Source organism: Hemicordylus capensis, chromosome 1, assembly GCF_027244095.1.
Source record: "Hemicordylus capensis ecotype Gifberg chromosome 1, rHemCap1.1.pri, whole genome shotgun sequence".
In the NCBI taxonomy this organism is placed as follows: Eukaryota; Metazoa; Chordata; class Lepidosauria; order Squamata; family Cordylidae; genus Hemicordylus; species Hemicordylus capensis.
In genome coordinates this window covers 387,478,884-387,492,886 of record NC_069657.1, presented here as the reverse complement: position 1 = coordinate 387,492,886, position 14,003 = coordinate 387,478,884, and the positions used below count along the sequence as shown (strand labels likewise).

The 14,003-nt window shown below is 42.7% G+C and overlaps 1 protein-coding gene across 5 annotated transcripts in view; it reads right to left on the bottom strand.

Moving 5' to 3' along the window:
- Positions 1 to 4,005: 4,005 nt before the first annotated feature.
- The window catches only part of CATSPERE (catsper channel auxiliary subunit epsilon), a 129,714-nt gene continuing 119,716 nt past the window's right edge, over positions 4,006 to 14,003 (bottom strand). For all 5 annotated transcript variants that reach the window (XM_053301908.1, XM_053301918.1, XM_053301926.1 and 2 more), the window contains 3 exons: positions 13,244 to 13,401; positions 7,941 to 7,994; positions 4,006 to 5,051 (listed from right to left, as the gene is read on the bottom strand). In XM_053301908.1, coding sequence (XP_053157883.1) covers positions 4,874 to 5,051; positions 7,941 to 7,994; positions 13,244 to 13,401 — 390 coding nt within the window. In that variant the 3' untranslated portion in view covers positions 4,006 to 4,873. The remainder of the gene's footprint in view (positions 5,052 to 7,940; positions 7,995 to 13,243; positions 13,402 to 14,003) is intronic.

Below are 14,003 nucleotides of genomic sequence, written 5' to 3'. Positions count from 1 at the left end.
GGGCGTTGTACTTTAAGTGAAAAGTTCGCGTGACTTGGGTTTCGCGTTTGCTTTCGCGTTAAACTTTCAATTCCAGTTTAAGAACTTGGCCAATTCTGAGTGAAGTTATAAATTCATGTCACGGCTGTAACGCATGACTAGATACTCATGCCAAGTGGAGGGGGGGGCACTACATGTGAAAAACTAGCTGTTAGGAGAACAATATTTCAATATTGTGCTCTTTTTGAGGTATGTTGGGAAGTAGTTTTTATGGAGGTATATAGTCCCATGAGTCCCCACCTATAGTCTAAGGTTGCCAGTTCTTGCAAAACAAAAATTTGGTATCTAAGTAAGAATCTGGCAGTGAGTGGAGCCTAACTGTTAAAGTACAAAAGTCTACGCAAAACATTCTAGTTAGGCAAGTACAGCTATCCTAGTGCTTGCAAATCCCCTGCCATAAGGCAATTTATCCATAGGCCAACACAGATCAACATGACACAGACTCTAGTTGTCACGCAAGCAAGAACTAAAAGTACACATCAAGGCACAGGTACCATACACACAGATCTATTGCATCTGATTAAAGACTAACAATTTACAATTGTGTTTGTATTTGCATTCTGCCTTTCTTCCATCAAGGAACTCAAGGCAGCACGAATGAGGTTACTAGTGGTCACTCACTGAAGCACTAACTAGCTCCAGGCCTGTTTAATTTTACCAAGGTGGCTCTCTCATTTGCTCTCAGGCCATGTCCTAAACCTTCTAGAAAACATTGAGGCGAGTCTTACAAAATGTTAAGCTAGCAACTATAGAACAGTCTGAAGTGCCCAGACACAGGTGTATCACCTCACAACTAAGCTCTGGTTTATTGGGATTCAGTAGGGATTTTGTCTCCGTTAATATATGTATAATAGATAATGGGAGTTCCCAGGGCATACTGCAACTGTAACTCTTGTTAGAGCCCTTTAGTGCAACTAAAGCACTGATTTTCTGCAATTAGCTGGAAGTGAAATTAAAGCAGAGGTTTCATACAGCAGTTATTATAGCACTATTATCTAGCAATGCTCTTCCACATGGTCGTGATTCTTTTGTGTTTACTCACAAGCAAGTCCCCTTCAGCAAAGGTCCTTTTCAATGTTAGATGTTTCCTGCTCATGTTACTGCTTCCTGTTGATTATGACTAGTGGATTTGTGATTAATAGTCTCTTGAATGGCACTTGCATAGCCTCTCTTAATTACCGCAGTATCAGTTCCTGTCCCTGGATGGCATTTTAATTACTCGTTTCCTTGAACTATACTTTTCTGTTCATTTTTATACCAAAATAATGCTATCTCCCAGCTCCAGGCGGTCTTGGAGGAAACTGATTATCTAAACCCATTTCAAACTGGCTTTTGGGCAGGCTATGGGGTGGAGACTGCCTTGGTCGGCCTGATGGATGATCTCCAGTTGGGAACTGACAGAGGGAGTGTGGCTCTGTTGGTCCCTTTGGATCTCTCAATGTTTTTCAGTACTATTGACCATAGTATCCTTTTGGAACATTTGAGGGGATTGGGGGAGGGAGGCAGTACTTGGCAATGGTTCCACTCCTACCTCATGGGCAGATTCCAGATGGTGTCTTTTGAAGACTGCTGTTCTTCCAAATCTGAACTATCGTATGCCGTCCTCCGTATTGTCTCCAATGTTGTTTAACATCTACATGAAACCACTGGGAGAGATCATCAGGGGATTTGGTGCAGGGTGTTATCAATATGCTGATGACACCCAAATCTTTTTCTCCATGTCAACATCATCAGGAGAAGGCATAACCTCCCTAAACGCCTGCCTGAAAGCAGTAATGGGCTGGATGAAGGATAACAAACGGAGGCTGAATCCAGATAAGATGGAGGTACTTATTGTGTGGGGTCGAAACTTGAGAGATGGTTTTGATCTGCCAGTTCTGGATGGAGTCACGCTCCCCCAGAAGGAACAGGTATACAGTCTGAGGGTGCTTCTGGATCCAAACCTCTCCCTGGTGTCCCAGGTTGAGGCGGTGGCCAGAGATGCTTTTTATCAGCTTTGGCTGATAGGCCAGCTGTGTCCGTTTCTTGAGATGAATGACCTCAAAACAGTGGAACATCTGGTAGTAAGCTCTAGGCTGGATTACTGCAATGCACTCTATGTGGGGCTGCCTTTGTACGTATTCCAGAAACTGCAGTTGGTTCAGAATGCAGCGGCCAGGTTGGTCTCTGGGTCATCTAGGAGAGACCATATTACTCCCGTGTTGAAGGAATTGCACTGGCTATCGATAAGTTTCCGGGCAAAATACTAGGTGCTGGTCAATACCTATAAAGCCCTCAACAGCTTAGGCCCTGAGTATTTAAGAGAACGTCTTCTTCGCCATGAGTCCCACCGGCCGCTAAGATCATCTGGAGAGGTTTGCCTGTGGCTGCTGCCAACTCATCTGGTGGCTACCTGGAAACAGGCCTTCTCCATTACAGCCCCTGGACTTTGGAATGCGCTCCCTGTTGAAACAGGAGCCTCCCCATCTCTGGCAACTTTTAAAAAGGCACTGAAGACACACTTATTCACCCAGGCTTTTAATTAGATTTATAGTTTTAAATAATTTTAATACTGGGTTTTAAATGTTTTTAATCTTCTAAATGATTTTAATTGTTAATTGATTTAATGTTTTAAATGATTTTAATTGTAAACCCCCCAGAGATGCAAGTTTTGGGTGATATAGAAATATAATTAATTAATTAAATTAAATTAAATTAAATTAAATTAAATTAAATTAGAAAAAATATCTTCCTATTGAAACAAAGAAAAAGAAAAAGAAACATATGAGGAAATGCCACAGGAACAGAAAGTGACACAGGAGCTAATCAATGGACAGTTAAAGGACAAAGGTGATCTGAATTGCCCTTGGTGCAGGGTTCTTGATCACAGTGCACAACAAATCATTATGTGCTTTTATAACTAGGGCCTGGTTCACAATTGTTCAAATCTCAGTTTAATGTGGGTAACTGACATTAGCGAGATTGTGTGATCCCATGCCAAGATGGTTTATGGCCTGAGATGTCACCACATGCAACAATGCCATTATAGTGCTGTGGTGGGCTGACAACAAGATTAAGGGTGGCCTGCCGCAATGAGAACAAGCAGTCACTCCCTATACCTGCTACCCATCTCTTGCTCTTCTTGCCATGGTGCACTGCCTCTTCCTGCCATTAAACCTAGATTTGAACTATTATGTAAACTAGGTGTGGCTTAGCTTGTTTCTCTTTCTCATAATGCTAAATAATATGCTTGCATTTTGTAGGTACAAAAATACTTTAGGGTGTCAGGAAAGTGTTACCCAGCCATTAAACCCATTAAACTTCCCTCCAACTAAGTTGCTTTCTGGCATATTGTTCTTCAACCAGAGAGAGCCAATAACCCCTCTAACTTGATTCCTCCAGTGTTATGCTGGGATATACAGTTCCACAGTGGAATTTCTATAAATTCCCCAAAATTTTGTATAGAATCTTTCTCTAGACTTCTGTTTCTCCTCAACTCAATGGCTGAATGCTCTAAGCAGTGAAACTTGCTTTCCCCTCTCCCACATCTCATTTCCTCAGTACTTGGGGCTTAACTGTAACAGGAGAAGGAAAAAATGGGGGGAAAGACCTTTTGTCACCCTCTTTTCTACTGGATCCTAGTCAAAAAGGATGTTTGTTGCTATTGGGAGAGAGGTGCTAATTAGGATCATTTCACAAACAACAACAAAAAGAAAAACAATTGATGCAAGAAAAGCACAAAGACAAAGACAATCACCAAAGAATTGCCTGTGACCAGAACCATGTTGGCATGGATCTGATTATACAGATGGACTGGGGTAGTTTTAAGAATGAAATAAAACAATCCTTGTGTGAACATTCTCCAAACCTATCCTTTCCTACTTTAAAAACATTTCACAATACTCACATTCTCGTAGGCAACACAATTATCTTCTACATAAATACATTATCACAATCATATTGTGAAACTATACTAACAGTATAATATCATGTTTTATTTTTTATTTCTCATTTCTCAGCTACATTACAGAATCTATTACAAAATTGCAATGGGCAGAACATACTTTATACATTTACATGTAACATTAAAATTATGAAGGAAACTGCTAGAAATAATTTTTAATTGTACAAGCAATTGGATTATCCTGAAGTTTTTACAGGGAAATTCTTTTTAGAAGTAGTAAGAGCAAGTAGATTTTAAGTAGATCTCTATACAGTAGATAATAAACTATATTGTATACTGTTTGAGTTCCATAACACAATAGATCAAAACAAATATTAGTACTGACTTTAAATTCTGACATGAAGTCCTAGAAATGTATATTGTGTGCTATAAAAATTTTGTCATGCAATCCATATTAGGCAATGTTAGGTGTGACTAAGACCATAGATTTCAGTGGTCTTAGGTGTATCTGTCAAATGGGCTATCATTTTCTCTCCCCAGTCCACCCAGGTCCCCGGCTTGTAGCAACTTTGCAAAAGCACCTAGAAGCTAGTAGTGCACAAGTACCCACAATTGTCCCTATTACTGTAGATGTCTATCCCCCGTACTAGTGTTACTGTTAAAAGACTTCTGAGGGCAGGACGAGAATAATGGAGGAAGCCAGAAGGAAGAAACTACTGCATGCAAACATCTGCCCCCAAATACAGCATAAATTACCCAATTACAATCCTCAGGAATAATTGGCTCAGGAATTATTTTGTAGTATCTCCCAGATACAATAGTAGAATGGGTTTTGAAATTCTCATGGAAATGTTTTTATGGAAAATTTGTCTTAGATCTATTTTTTTTAAATCTGAAATTAAGTGAAAATATTACACTATTTCTTAAAACCTGTTTACAAGATAGATGTTATTAATGTGCTGCCTCTGATGAAGAAAGAGGTCCATGAACCCCCTGAAAGGACTGCAGAGGATCAACGTAACTGAGTTTCTGAAATATCTTTGTATATCTGAAGTAACTGCAGACAAGCCATCCCAAAATAAAGGTTACTAACAAGACAGACCAACCAGCAATCCTGAGAAAACTTGTTCTGGGGGGAAAAAAGACAAAAGTAATTAATATTTGTGGCTGACATGGCATCTATAGGTGAAGAACCAATACGTACGTTGCAACAAATCTTAAGATGGATTATTTATCTGAGGCAGCAAATCATTAAAAACAACAATAACCATGCAGACTGATCCTATCCATGTTGACTCAATAATAAGTCTCACTGATTTCAGTGAAACTTACTCCCAGATAAGTGTGCATTTGATTGCATTCGTAGTGTGCTTGCACCATATATCCCCTGCTAACTTGGCAAAGAGGCACCTTTTAACGTGGTGGTTCTTTTTATTTAGCAGGGGGAGAGTAACTAGCCCTATCCACCCCCAGCACAGTATCTCCAGTGACTGTTTCTTTTTAGATTGTGAACCCTTTGGGGACAGGGATCTATCTTATTTATGTATTATTTCTCTGTGTAAACCGCTCTGAGCAATTTTTGGAAGGGCGATATAGAAATCGAATGAATGAATGAATGAATGAATGTATAGAAGGCAGTGGTAAGACTTGACAGGCTTCTATACAATTATTCAAAAATGCTCCCCCACTCCCATGATTATACCTAATCTTTCTTTCAGTTGTAAAAGTGTTGCAAGTAGGCCTGTGTGTTAAAATATACAATTCTGATAAATGTGTACTGACCCTGGTGCATCATGAAGGCAAGCACTCCCAGTGCAGTCAACTTTGTGCTGTACCTGAGGTTTCTGGCACCAGGGGAGCATTTTTTATGGAACCATAGCTTGAGTGGAAACAGCTGGAAAGGAACATGGGGACACTGGGGAGAGAGTCAACTCCTGCCAGTAGGCTTCCAGCGGCATCTGGTGGGCCGCTGTGTGAAACAGGATACTGGACTAGATGGGCCTTGGGCCTGATCCAGCAGGGCTGTTCTTATGTCCAATAACTACCATCCCTTGCTTCTAGAAAGTGTTCAGTATTTAGAGGATGTGACAATATCACTGGCTGTTATTGAGGTAGCAAAATAGATGAGAATTCCAGAGAAATTTTCAAGAGCCTGAGGTAAATTTAGGGTCTTTCCAGAAGCTGATATATTCCATCATCTTTGCTGATTCCTATGGGCAATGTTGCTGGGGTTCAGATGATGTATAGCCCCTCCCAGAGTTTTTGTCCACGATTAACCACCCAGTTCATTAAAAAGAGTGTTTTTCAATACAGTTTTTCTCTAACACCTTTTTCTCTAACGTGCATTGCAAACATTTGTGCAAGAAGGAAAAGGTGTGGATTGCCATAGCACAACCAGTAGAAGAGTGGTTATTTGTTTAAATGGTGATATGTGGGAGGCACAGAATGAGCCGAAGACCACTGGGCAATTTGTACATAAATGGAGGCTGGCGGAGGGGAGGGGAAATTTCTGGAGACCCCTCTCCCCCGCAGCCAAATCTAAGCCCCCGGACTAGGTGGCAGTGAGTAAACTAAAAAAAACACACACCTTAAAAAACAACAACTCATGAACCACCCCCACCCCCCAAACCAAATTGTGTGTTTGTGTGTGTGTGTGTGTGGGGGGGTGTTAGAGGGTGCCAAAACCAAGTATGCCCAGACTGGTTCGAGTCTGGTCCAGACTTGAACTGAACAACCCGGTTTTGTGCACACCCTTAGCTATAACTGAGCAGATGGGTTCAAAGAACCTGGGTCCCACAGCTCCACCCCTCCCTGTTTTCTTAATTGTCTCCTTCATGCCAAGGGGCCACCAAAGAGAGGGATGACCATGTCCCCCCCCCAGCTACCAACTCTGGTGGGTTTTTTTTGGTGGGGGAGGGGGTATCCAGCCACCCTGCTTGGATAGACTTTCTTTCCAAGTCGACTCAGGGCTGGTTTTTAAGGACTGCACCTCTGAAATTGAGGGTAATCTCTCAGGAAGCAATCCTTTAAATCCAAATCTGGAGCTGGCTTGGAGACAAAGTCTCTCCAAGCTGGCTTCTGATAAAGATCAGTGGGTCAGTCGACCCGATACCAATAACGATAGTGTTATGGAGGTTCTATCATTATCACATCAGCAATGATCTGATATTTCTGCTGGTGCACAGGCCTATTGTTTACTCAGAAGTAAATCCCATTAACGTCAATGGGAGATATTACCAGGAAAGGGTGTAAAGCAGGGGTTCTCAACGTTGGGTCCCCAGATGTTATTGGACTTCAACTCCCATAATCCCCAGCCCCAGTGGCCTTTGGTTGGGGATTATGGGAGTTGAAGTCCAATAACATCTGGGGACCCAACGTTGAGAATCTCTGGTGTAAAGGATTGCAGCCAAGTCATCAGAGGGGGGTGATCAGGCAGAAGGAAAGCAATTATCCGGAAGTAATTTATTTAATTTATAACTATAATTATAATTTATTTAGACAGCAGCAACCGAGTCCAGAGAACAAGGAGACACTTGATTTCTTTCAATCCAAGCTCCAAACTCAATGGGAGTTTCAGAGAAGTATGTGGTGGGGGTGGGGAAATGCCACAGAAGGTCAGAAAGCCAGAAATGCAGTAAACCAGAAGTGTGCAGCTGTACAACAAAAACATTAAATAAAAAGTATATATAGGGATATAGGAAACTGCCTTATACCAAGTCAGACCATTGGTCCACCTAGCTCAGTGTTCTCAATACAGACAGGCAGCAGCTTCTCCAAGGTTGCAGGCAGGAGTCTCTCTCAGCCCTATCTTGGAGATGCCAAGTTCCAACTTGGAACCTTCTGCATGCAAGCATGCAGGTGCTCTTCCCTGAATGGTCCCAGAATAGCTACCTCAAGATAAGCCCTTCTTTTGTTGCTTTTCACACTGGTTTCCTTGTTTAATTTGGTTTCCAAAGCAATGCATTTTTTAAAATTGCTATTTGAAGTAGAATATTTAGCTAAGGCAATTGGCAATTACCTTTCAGTGACACCAAATGTACGGACAGCAAATTTCACAACTATATCGCAAAAACTGTAGCAAAGAAAGAAGAGAGAGACTACTGATTATTTTGGTATTCCTGGTATGTGTATATCAAAATTTAAAACAAATGAAAATAAATTTACATCAATATAGCACAATTCTGGGATGAAAACAAACATGTATTTTTGTGCAACTATTGTGTAATGAAGCACAGATTTTTAATATATGGGATAATATATAGATTTTTTGTACAACTGCAACTTTTAGCTATTGTGGTTTTGGAAAAATAGAGTTCTGGGTACTATGCTGATGAAAAGCACTGAAGGTGATTTGAACCTTTCTAGGGATAGCGTTTAGGGCCGGTATTGGGTGGGTGGGTCAGGCATAAGCAGGGGCCCACATCCATCAGAGGGCCCCAAGGGGGCTGTGTGGCTTTCAGGTTTTGTTTCTCCCTTGCCTAGAGAGAGACAGCGGAAGAATCTAGTTAGGGCTGAGGTGAGTCACACCTGGAGGGAGGGGCCACATTCCTGTTGAGACTGTTTGCCTCAGTTTGAAGCCTACTCTCTATATAAGAGGCAATGGCCAGGAGCCTCAGCAAACAGAGCTTAGTGAACAGGAATTAGCAAACAGGGTCACAGGAGTTTAGCGTGAAAGTGTGCGGGGGAGCCCCCTTGATTACAGCTCAGTGGAAAGAGAAGGTAAATACTAACCCTTTTTCATATTCTTGGGAAAGAAAGTTTAAACTGTTGATTAGCTGATAACTACAGTGAAGACCTAACTTTCAAATAAACAATTGCCAAATATTCTAAACAGCCAACAAAACCAGTTATGAAGATAGAGATCCAGCAGGGGAGGGGGCGCTTCCCAGTGTATTGCACAGAGTGTTGCATGTATGATTATTTGTTCATTGGGAAGAAGTTGTGGGTGTGTGTTTGATGCAAGTAGCTCCTGGCTCTCAGGGAACAAGTTTGTTCCCTCAAAACCAAGGTGGCAGATCTGGAGAAACTCAGAGAGTCAGAGAGTCATGTGGACGAGACCTCAAGAGATGTGATAGAAGCATCACAGTCCCAGGCTCTTATGCTATCAGGGAGACTGAAGGTCTAGGGGAAGGAGGACATTATTCTGAGAAAGAGGGAAATCTACCTTAGAAGTGACCCCTTCCCTGAATGATGAGCCCATATCCTCTTGCACAGGGGATACTCCTCCGGGGGGTGGGGGCCTCCTAGTAGTGGGCAATTCAATCATTAGGAGTATAGAGAGATGGGTTTGTGACCTGTGTGTAGATTGCATGGTGACTTGGCTGCCTGGTGCAACGGTTGCGGACATCATGCGGTGTCTAGATAGGCTGAGTGCTGGGGAGGAGTCAGCTGTTGTGCATATCAGCAACAATGATGTTGGAAAATGTAGTCGGGAGGTTCTGGGTTCTAGGCTGCTAGGTAGTATATTGAAGTCTAGGACTCCCAAGGTAGCATTTTCAGAAATACTACCTGTTTCACATGAAGAGTCAGCGAGACAGGCAGAGCTGAGGGGGTCTCAATGTGTGGATGAGACGGTGGTGCCGGGAGGAGAGGTTTAGATTTGTCAGGCACTGGGATACATTTTAGGACAAGATGAGCCTGTACAAAAGGGACGGGTTCCACTTGAACCAGATGGAACCAGCCTGCTGGTGCTTAAAAGGTCACAGATCAGCTTTAAAAATGATGCCTGGGGGATGACCGACAGGAGCTGGGCAATATCCGGTTTAGGAAATGCCATCCCTAATGGTGCAAGGGTATAAATGCTTCAGATAAGTCAGAAGAGGACGGAGCAGAACCAGATAAAAAGCAGACAGAAGGATGTGCTAGCTGGTCAAAGAGATCAAATGGCCGAAAAAAGCAAAAAAAGATAGCACACATACCAGGTAAGAGATTCAGCCTATAGGTTGTATATTTAGTTGTTGCATATGCCAATGCCAGAAGCCTCTGAGCCAAGATAGACGAGCTGGAGTGCTTGGTTGCTAATGAAAACATAGATATAGTGGGCATAATGGGAACATAGGAAGCTGCCATATATTGAGTCATACCATAGGTCCATCTAGTTCAGTATTGTCTACACAGATGGGCAGCGGCTTCTCCAAGGTTGCAGGCAGAAATCTCTCTCAGCCTTATCTTGGAGATGCCAAGGAAGGAATTTGGAATTTTCTGCTCTTCCCAGAGAGGCTCCATCCCCTAAGGGGAATGTCTTACAGTGCTCACACATCAAGTCTCCCATTCATATGCAACCAGGGTGGACCCTGCTTAGCTAAGGGGACAAGTCATGCTTGCTACCACAAGACCTGCATGGTGGGTCATGGTTATTCTGAGAGAGAGAGAGAGAGAGAGAGAGAGAGAGAGAGAGAGAGAGAGAGAGAGAATTACATTTCTATACCATCCTATCCACCCAAAGGCTCTTTCTATAAATTCTATAGAAAGAATGGAGGGGAAAATTGCAGGTGGAGTAGCAGCACTGTATATTAAAGAAGGGATAGAATCTAATAATCTAGAAAACCTAGGAGGACCAGGGTCCTCCACAGAAACTGGGTGACAATACAAGGCCTAAAAGGAAATGTGCTAGAAAGGATGTGCTATCACCCTCCTGATCAAAATGATGATAGTGACTGAGAGTTGCAGAAGGAAATCAGGGAGCCATCAAAGAGAGACAGAGCTGTAATAACAGGTGACTTCAATTATCCACATATAGACTGGGTAAATTCACAGTCAAGTAATGACAAAGAGGTCAAATTTCTAGATACACTGAATGACTGTGCCCTAGAACAGTTGGCCATAAGAGAAGGTGTGGTGCCTAGGTCCTGGTGTGAGATCTCAGTGTCATGGAACCTTTAGGGGACACTGACCATAGTTGTGATCAAATTCAGCATACATACGAGGAGAGAATCAATAAGGAAGTCTAACACTGACACTTTGAATTTTAGAAGAGGAGATGTCTCAGAAATGAGGAGCTTGGTGAAAAGAAAGCTGAAAGGGGAAATCAAGAGAGTCACTTCAGAATGCATGGGGTTTACCCAAAACCACAATACTAGAAGCCCAGTTAAAATGCATATCAAAAGGTGGAAAGGTACCACCAAATCCAGGAGGATGCCAGCATGGCTAACAAGTGAAGTCGAGGGGGAAAAGACTTCTTTTAGAAATTGGAAGGCCTCCCCAAATGAAGAGAACAGAAAAGAACACAAAGAGGTCATCCACACAATCAAAAACTGTATTCTACCCGGGTTTGGGAGCTGTGTGTGCTCCCAGTTTTTGGTTTTGTGGAAGCAAGTTTAGAGGAAAACCTGGGTAGAAGTTATTGTGTGGAAGCAAGATAGGAGGGAAATCTGGGTAGCTTTTCCTCCTACTTTGCTTCCATACAATCACTTCTACTCAGGTTTTCCTCCTACCTTGCTTCCACACAACCGAATACTGGGAGCACACAGAGCTCCCAAACCCGGGTAGAACACAGTTTTTGATTGTGTGAATGACCTCAAAGAAATGCAAGGAGATAAGAGAGGCAAAAAGAGAGTTTGAGGAACATTTAGCTAAATGCATCAAGGGGAATAACAAACTTCTTTAAACTTCTTTAAGTACATCAGAAGCAGGAAATCTGCTAGGAGGCAGTTGGACCATTAGATGATGAGGGAATGAAAGGAATTATGAAGGAGGAAATTGAGTTTGCAGAGAAGCTAAATGAGTTCTTTGCATCTATCTTCATGGCAGAAGATACTCAGCATATGCCTGTGCCTGAACTGAGCTTGTCAGGGACAGAGGCTAAAGAACTGAGCCTGGGACCGGCTGTGGTGGTGAATTAAGAGGCGGGGGAGGGGGGAGGAAGAACCTTTGCAGACCCCCCTCCGGCCTTTAGGAAGCCCCCCGAAAGAGCTACAGGTTAAATTTTTTTTAAAAGAAATTAATATAAGTCACTCTACACATATTCAGTTTGGCACTATGTACAGAGAATCAGGGCTAGTGAATACTGAGCTGAAGCTTATGAGCTAGGATTGTATTCATTTGCTCTTACTTTGCTTCTTGGGATAAGTGAGTTAAATGTGATGTCTTAATAATATGGCTATTAATGGTGAGTTTGTCTTTGAATCAGTGTGAAATCCTTAGTATTAAGGCCCACTGGGAGTTTCTTGCTCTCTTTCTCTCATTTTAACTGTCTTTCTGAAAGACTAGAATATATTCCAAGCAGTGACACAGTTTACTCTGTATGTCCTTTAATTATTTTCAGAATATCTGGGAAAAGTCAGATTCTCCATTTATTTTTAAAACTTATGTAATAGTGATGCTACAATGCATAGTAGAGAATTAGACAGGCACTTCTGTTTAGTTTTCCAAGTACTCCTCCACATAGTATTTGGGTATTGCGTGAGCCCCAGCATACTGAAATTTGTAGTTTAGGAGCATTTTTTGGTCTGGCTACATCCACTGCTATAAATTTATTGAAACATTAAAAGATTAACTTGACTTGTATTTTTGAGCTGATATTATGGTAAAGTTATCTGAAAGATGTGTGTCAGATGTTTGGACAGGGGATGCAATTTCAGTGCTTGCCCTAGGCGCTATTTTCCCTAGATACGCCTCTGGACGCTTTAGGGATTAATGCTCCCTCAGCCAAGGAGGGACCAGGTTTACTGCACCTATCAGCCTCCTCTGGACTTACTGCAGGGTTGCTTGCTGGTCCCTTCTCCCAAGGGTCTTCAGTTTCCCCATCTCCACAGCAGCCTTCACCATCGGCTACCCCTTGCTTAGATAGCCCTGTGCATGCCTGTCAAGCCTTAAAGGCTTGTCCTGGCTCTGCCCTTTCCTGTGTCCCACTTCCTGTTTCCCTTGCTCCCACCTGCCCCAACTCTCTTCCCACCTGGCTGCCGTTTCTTGAGGGCTGCTCTGCCCGGAGCACTGCTCCAGCACCATTCTCCTCCCCAATGTGGGTTGGCCTGCCTGTTGTTCCCCCATGCCCTATATGGGCTGAAGAGGAAGAATGCTCCGTGCCCCACCGCCACCTGCCGTTTTATCCAGTAAGCACATGGTATGGGTGAGCGCAGCATCCTGACCCAGGCGAAGTCCTTCACAGTGGATGTGGTGCTCACGTTCCATGTGGTAGTTAGATGTCAGACTGTGAATAAATAGCAATTTACTTCTCTCAGGAAGTATTCTTGTATTGCATTCTGCAATTACGTGCACTTTTGAACAGTCTGAAAGGCCACTCCCTTGTAAAGTACAATACAAAGGTCTAGTTTGGGGGGACAAGGTCATAAGTAATGGTCAAATCAGAGGGGAAAAGCCAACCTGAAATTTGGGTCCAGTACCCTCAATTTGAACATATAAATGCCAGTATAGTACTGAGGCCAAATGATAGAGTTGATGCCAGAGCTGTTCATTATCTCATATGGATGCTTTAAGTCTCGTATATCTTCATCTTCTGTTGTAAAACAGGATTTGTAATTCTGGAAAGAAAGAAAAAGTTCTCCATAAATCTGTAAACACACATGTTCATACTTGGGTGTATAGGCTATGTCAAAGAACCTGATGATACAGATAACAGACTACCCTGAATGCAAAAACATAAACTTAGACAGAGGCTGCCTTTGGATGTAATGCAGAACTGTGGGTCCAATGGACCCGCGGTTCTGCTCCCCTGCCCCAATTCAGATGTTCAGGAGAGCTCCCTTTCTGAAGTCTCACTGACTGCAGAGCGGAGTGGGAACTGCCTGCCTGGGCTTCCTTCTTTACTGAAGGACAGCCCTAGCAGCCAGAGGGAGGAAGGAGCAACACTGGCACTGCGGAACCAGAGAGCCAGGTTGGTGGACCTCATTACAACCCAAAGGTATAAATCACTGTCCAGGGAGGTAAACCGTGGCTCCATTTTCCTGCAAAACTGTAGTTGCCCACATTGGGAGTAACTATTCAGCTTTAATGATGACCCAAGCCAGAATTAACTCCCAATTCTTTCATGTTTAAAATAAACCAAATATTACCACTAGGCTTCCATTAATGTTGACAAAAATAGCTGTTGGATTCAATGTTGGATTCAATTGGGACCATGGGG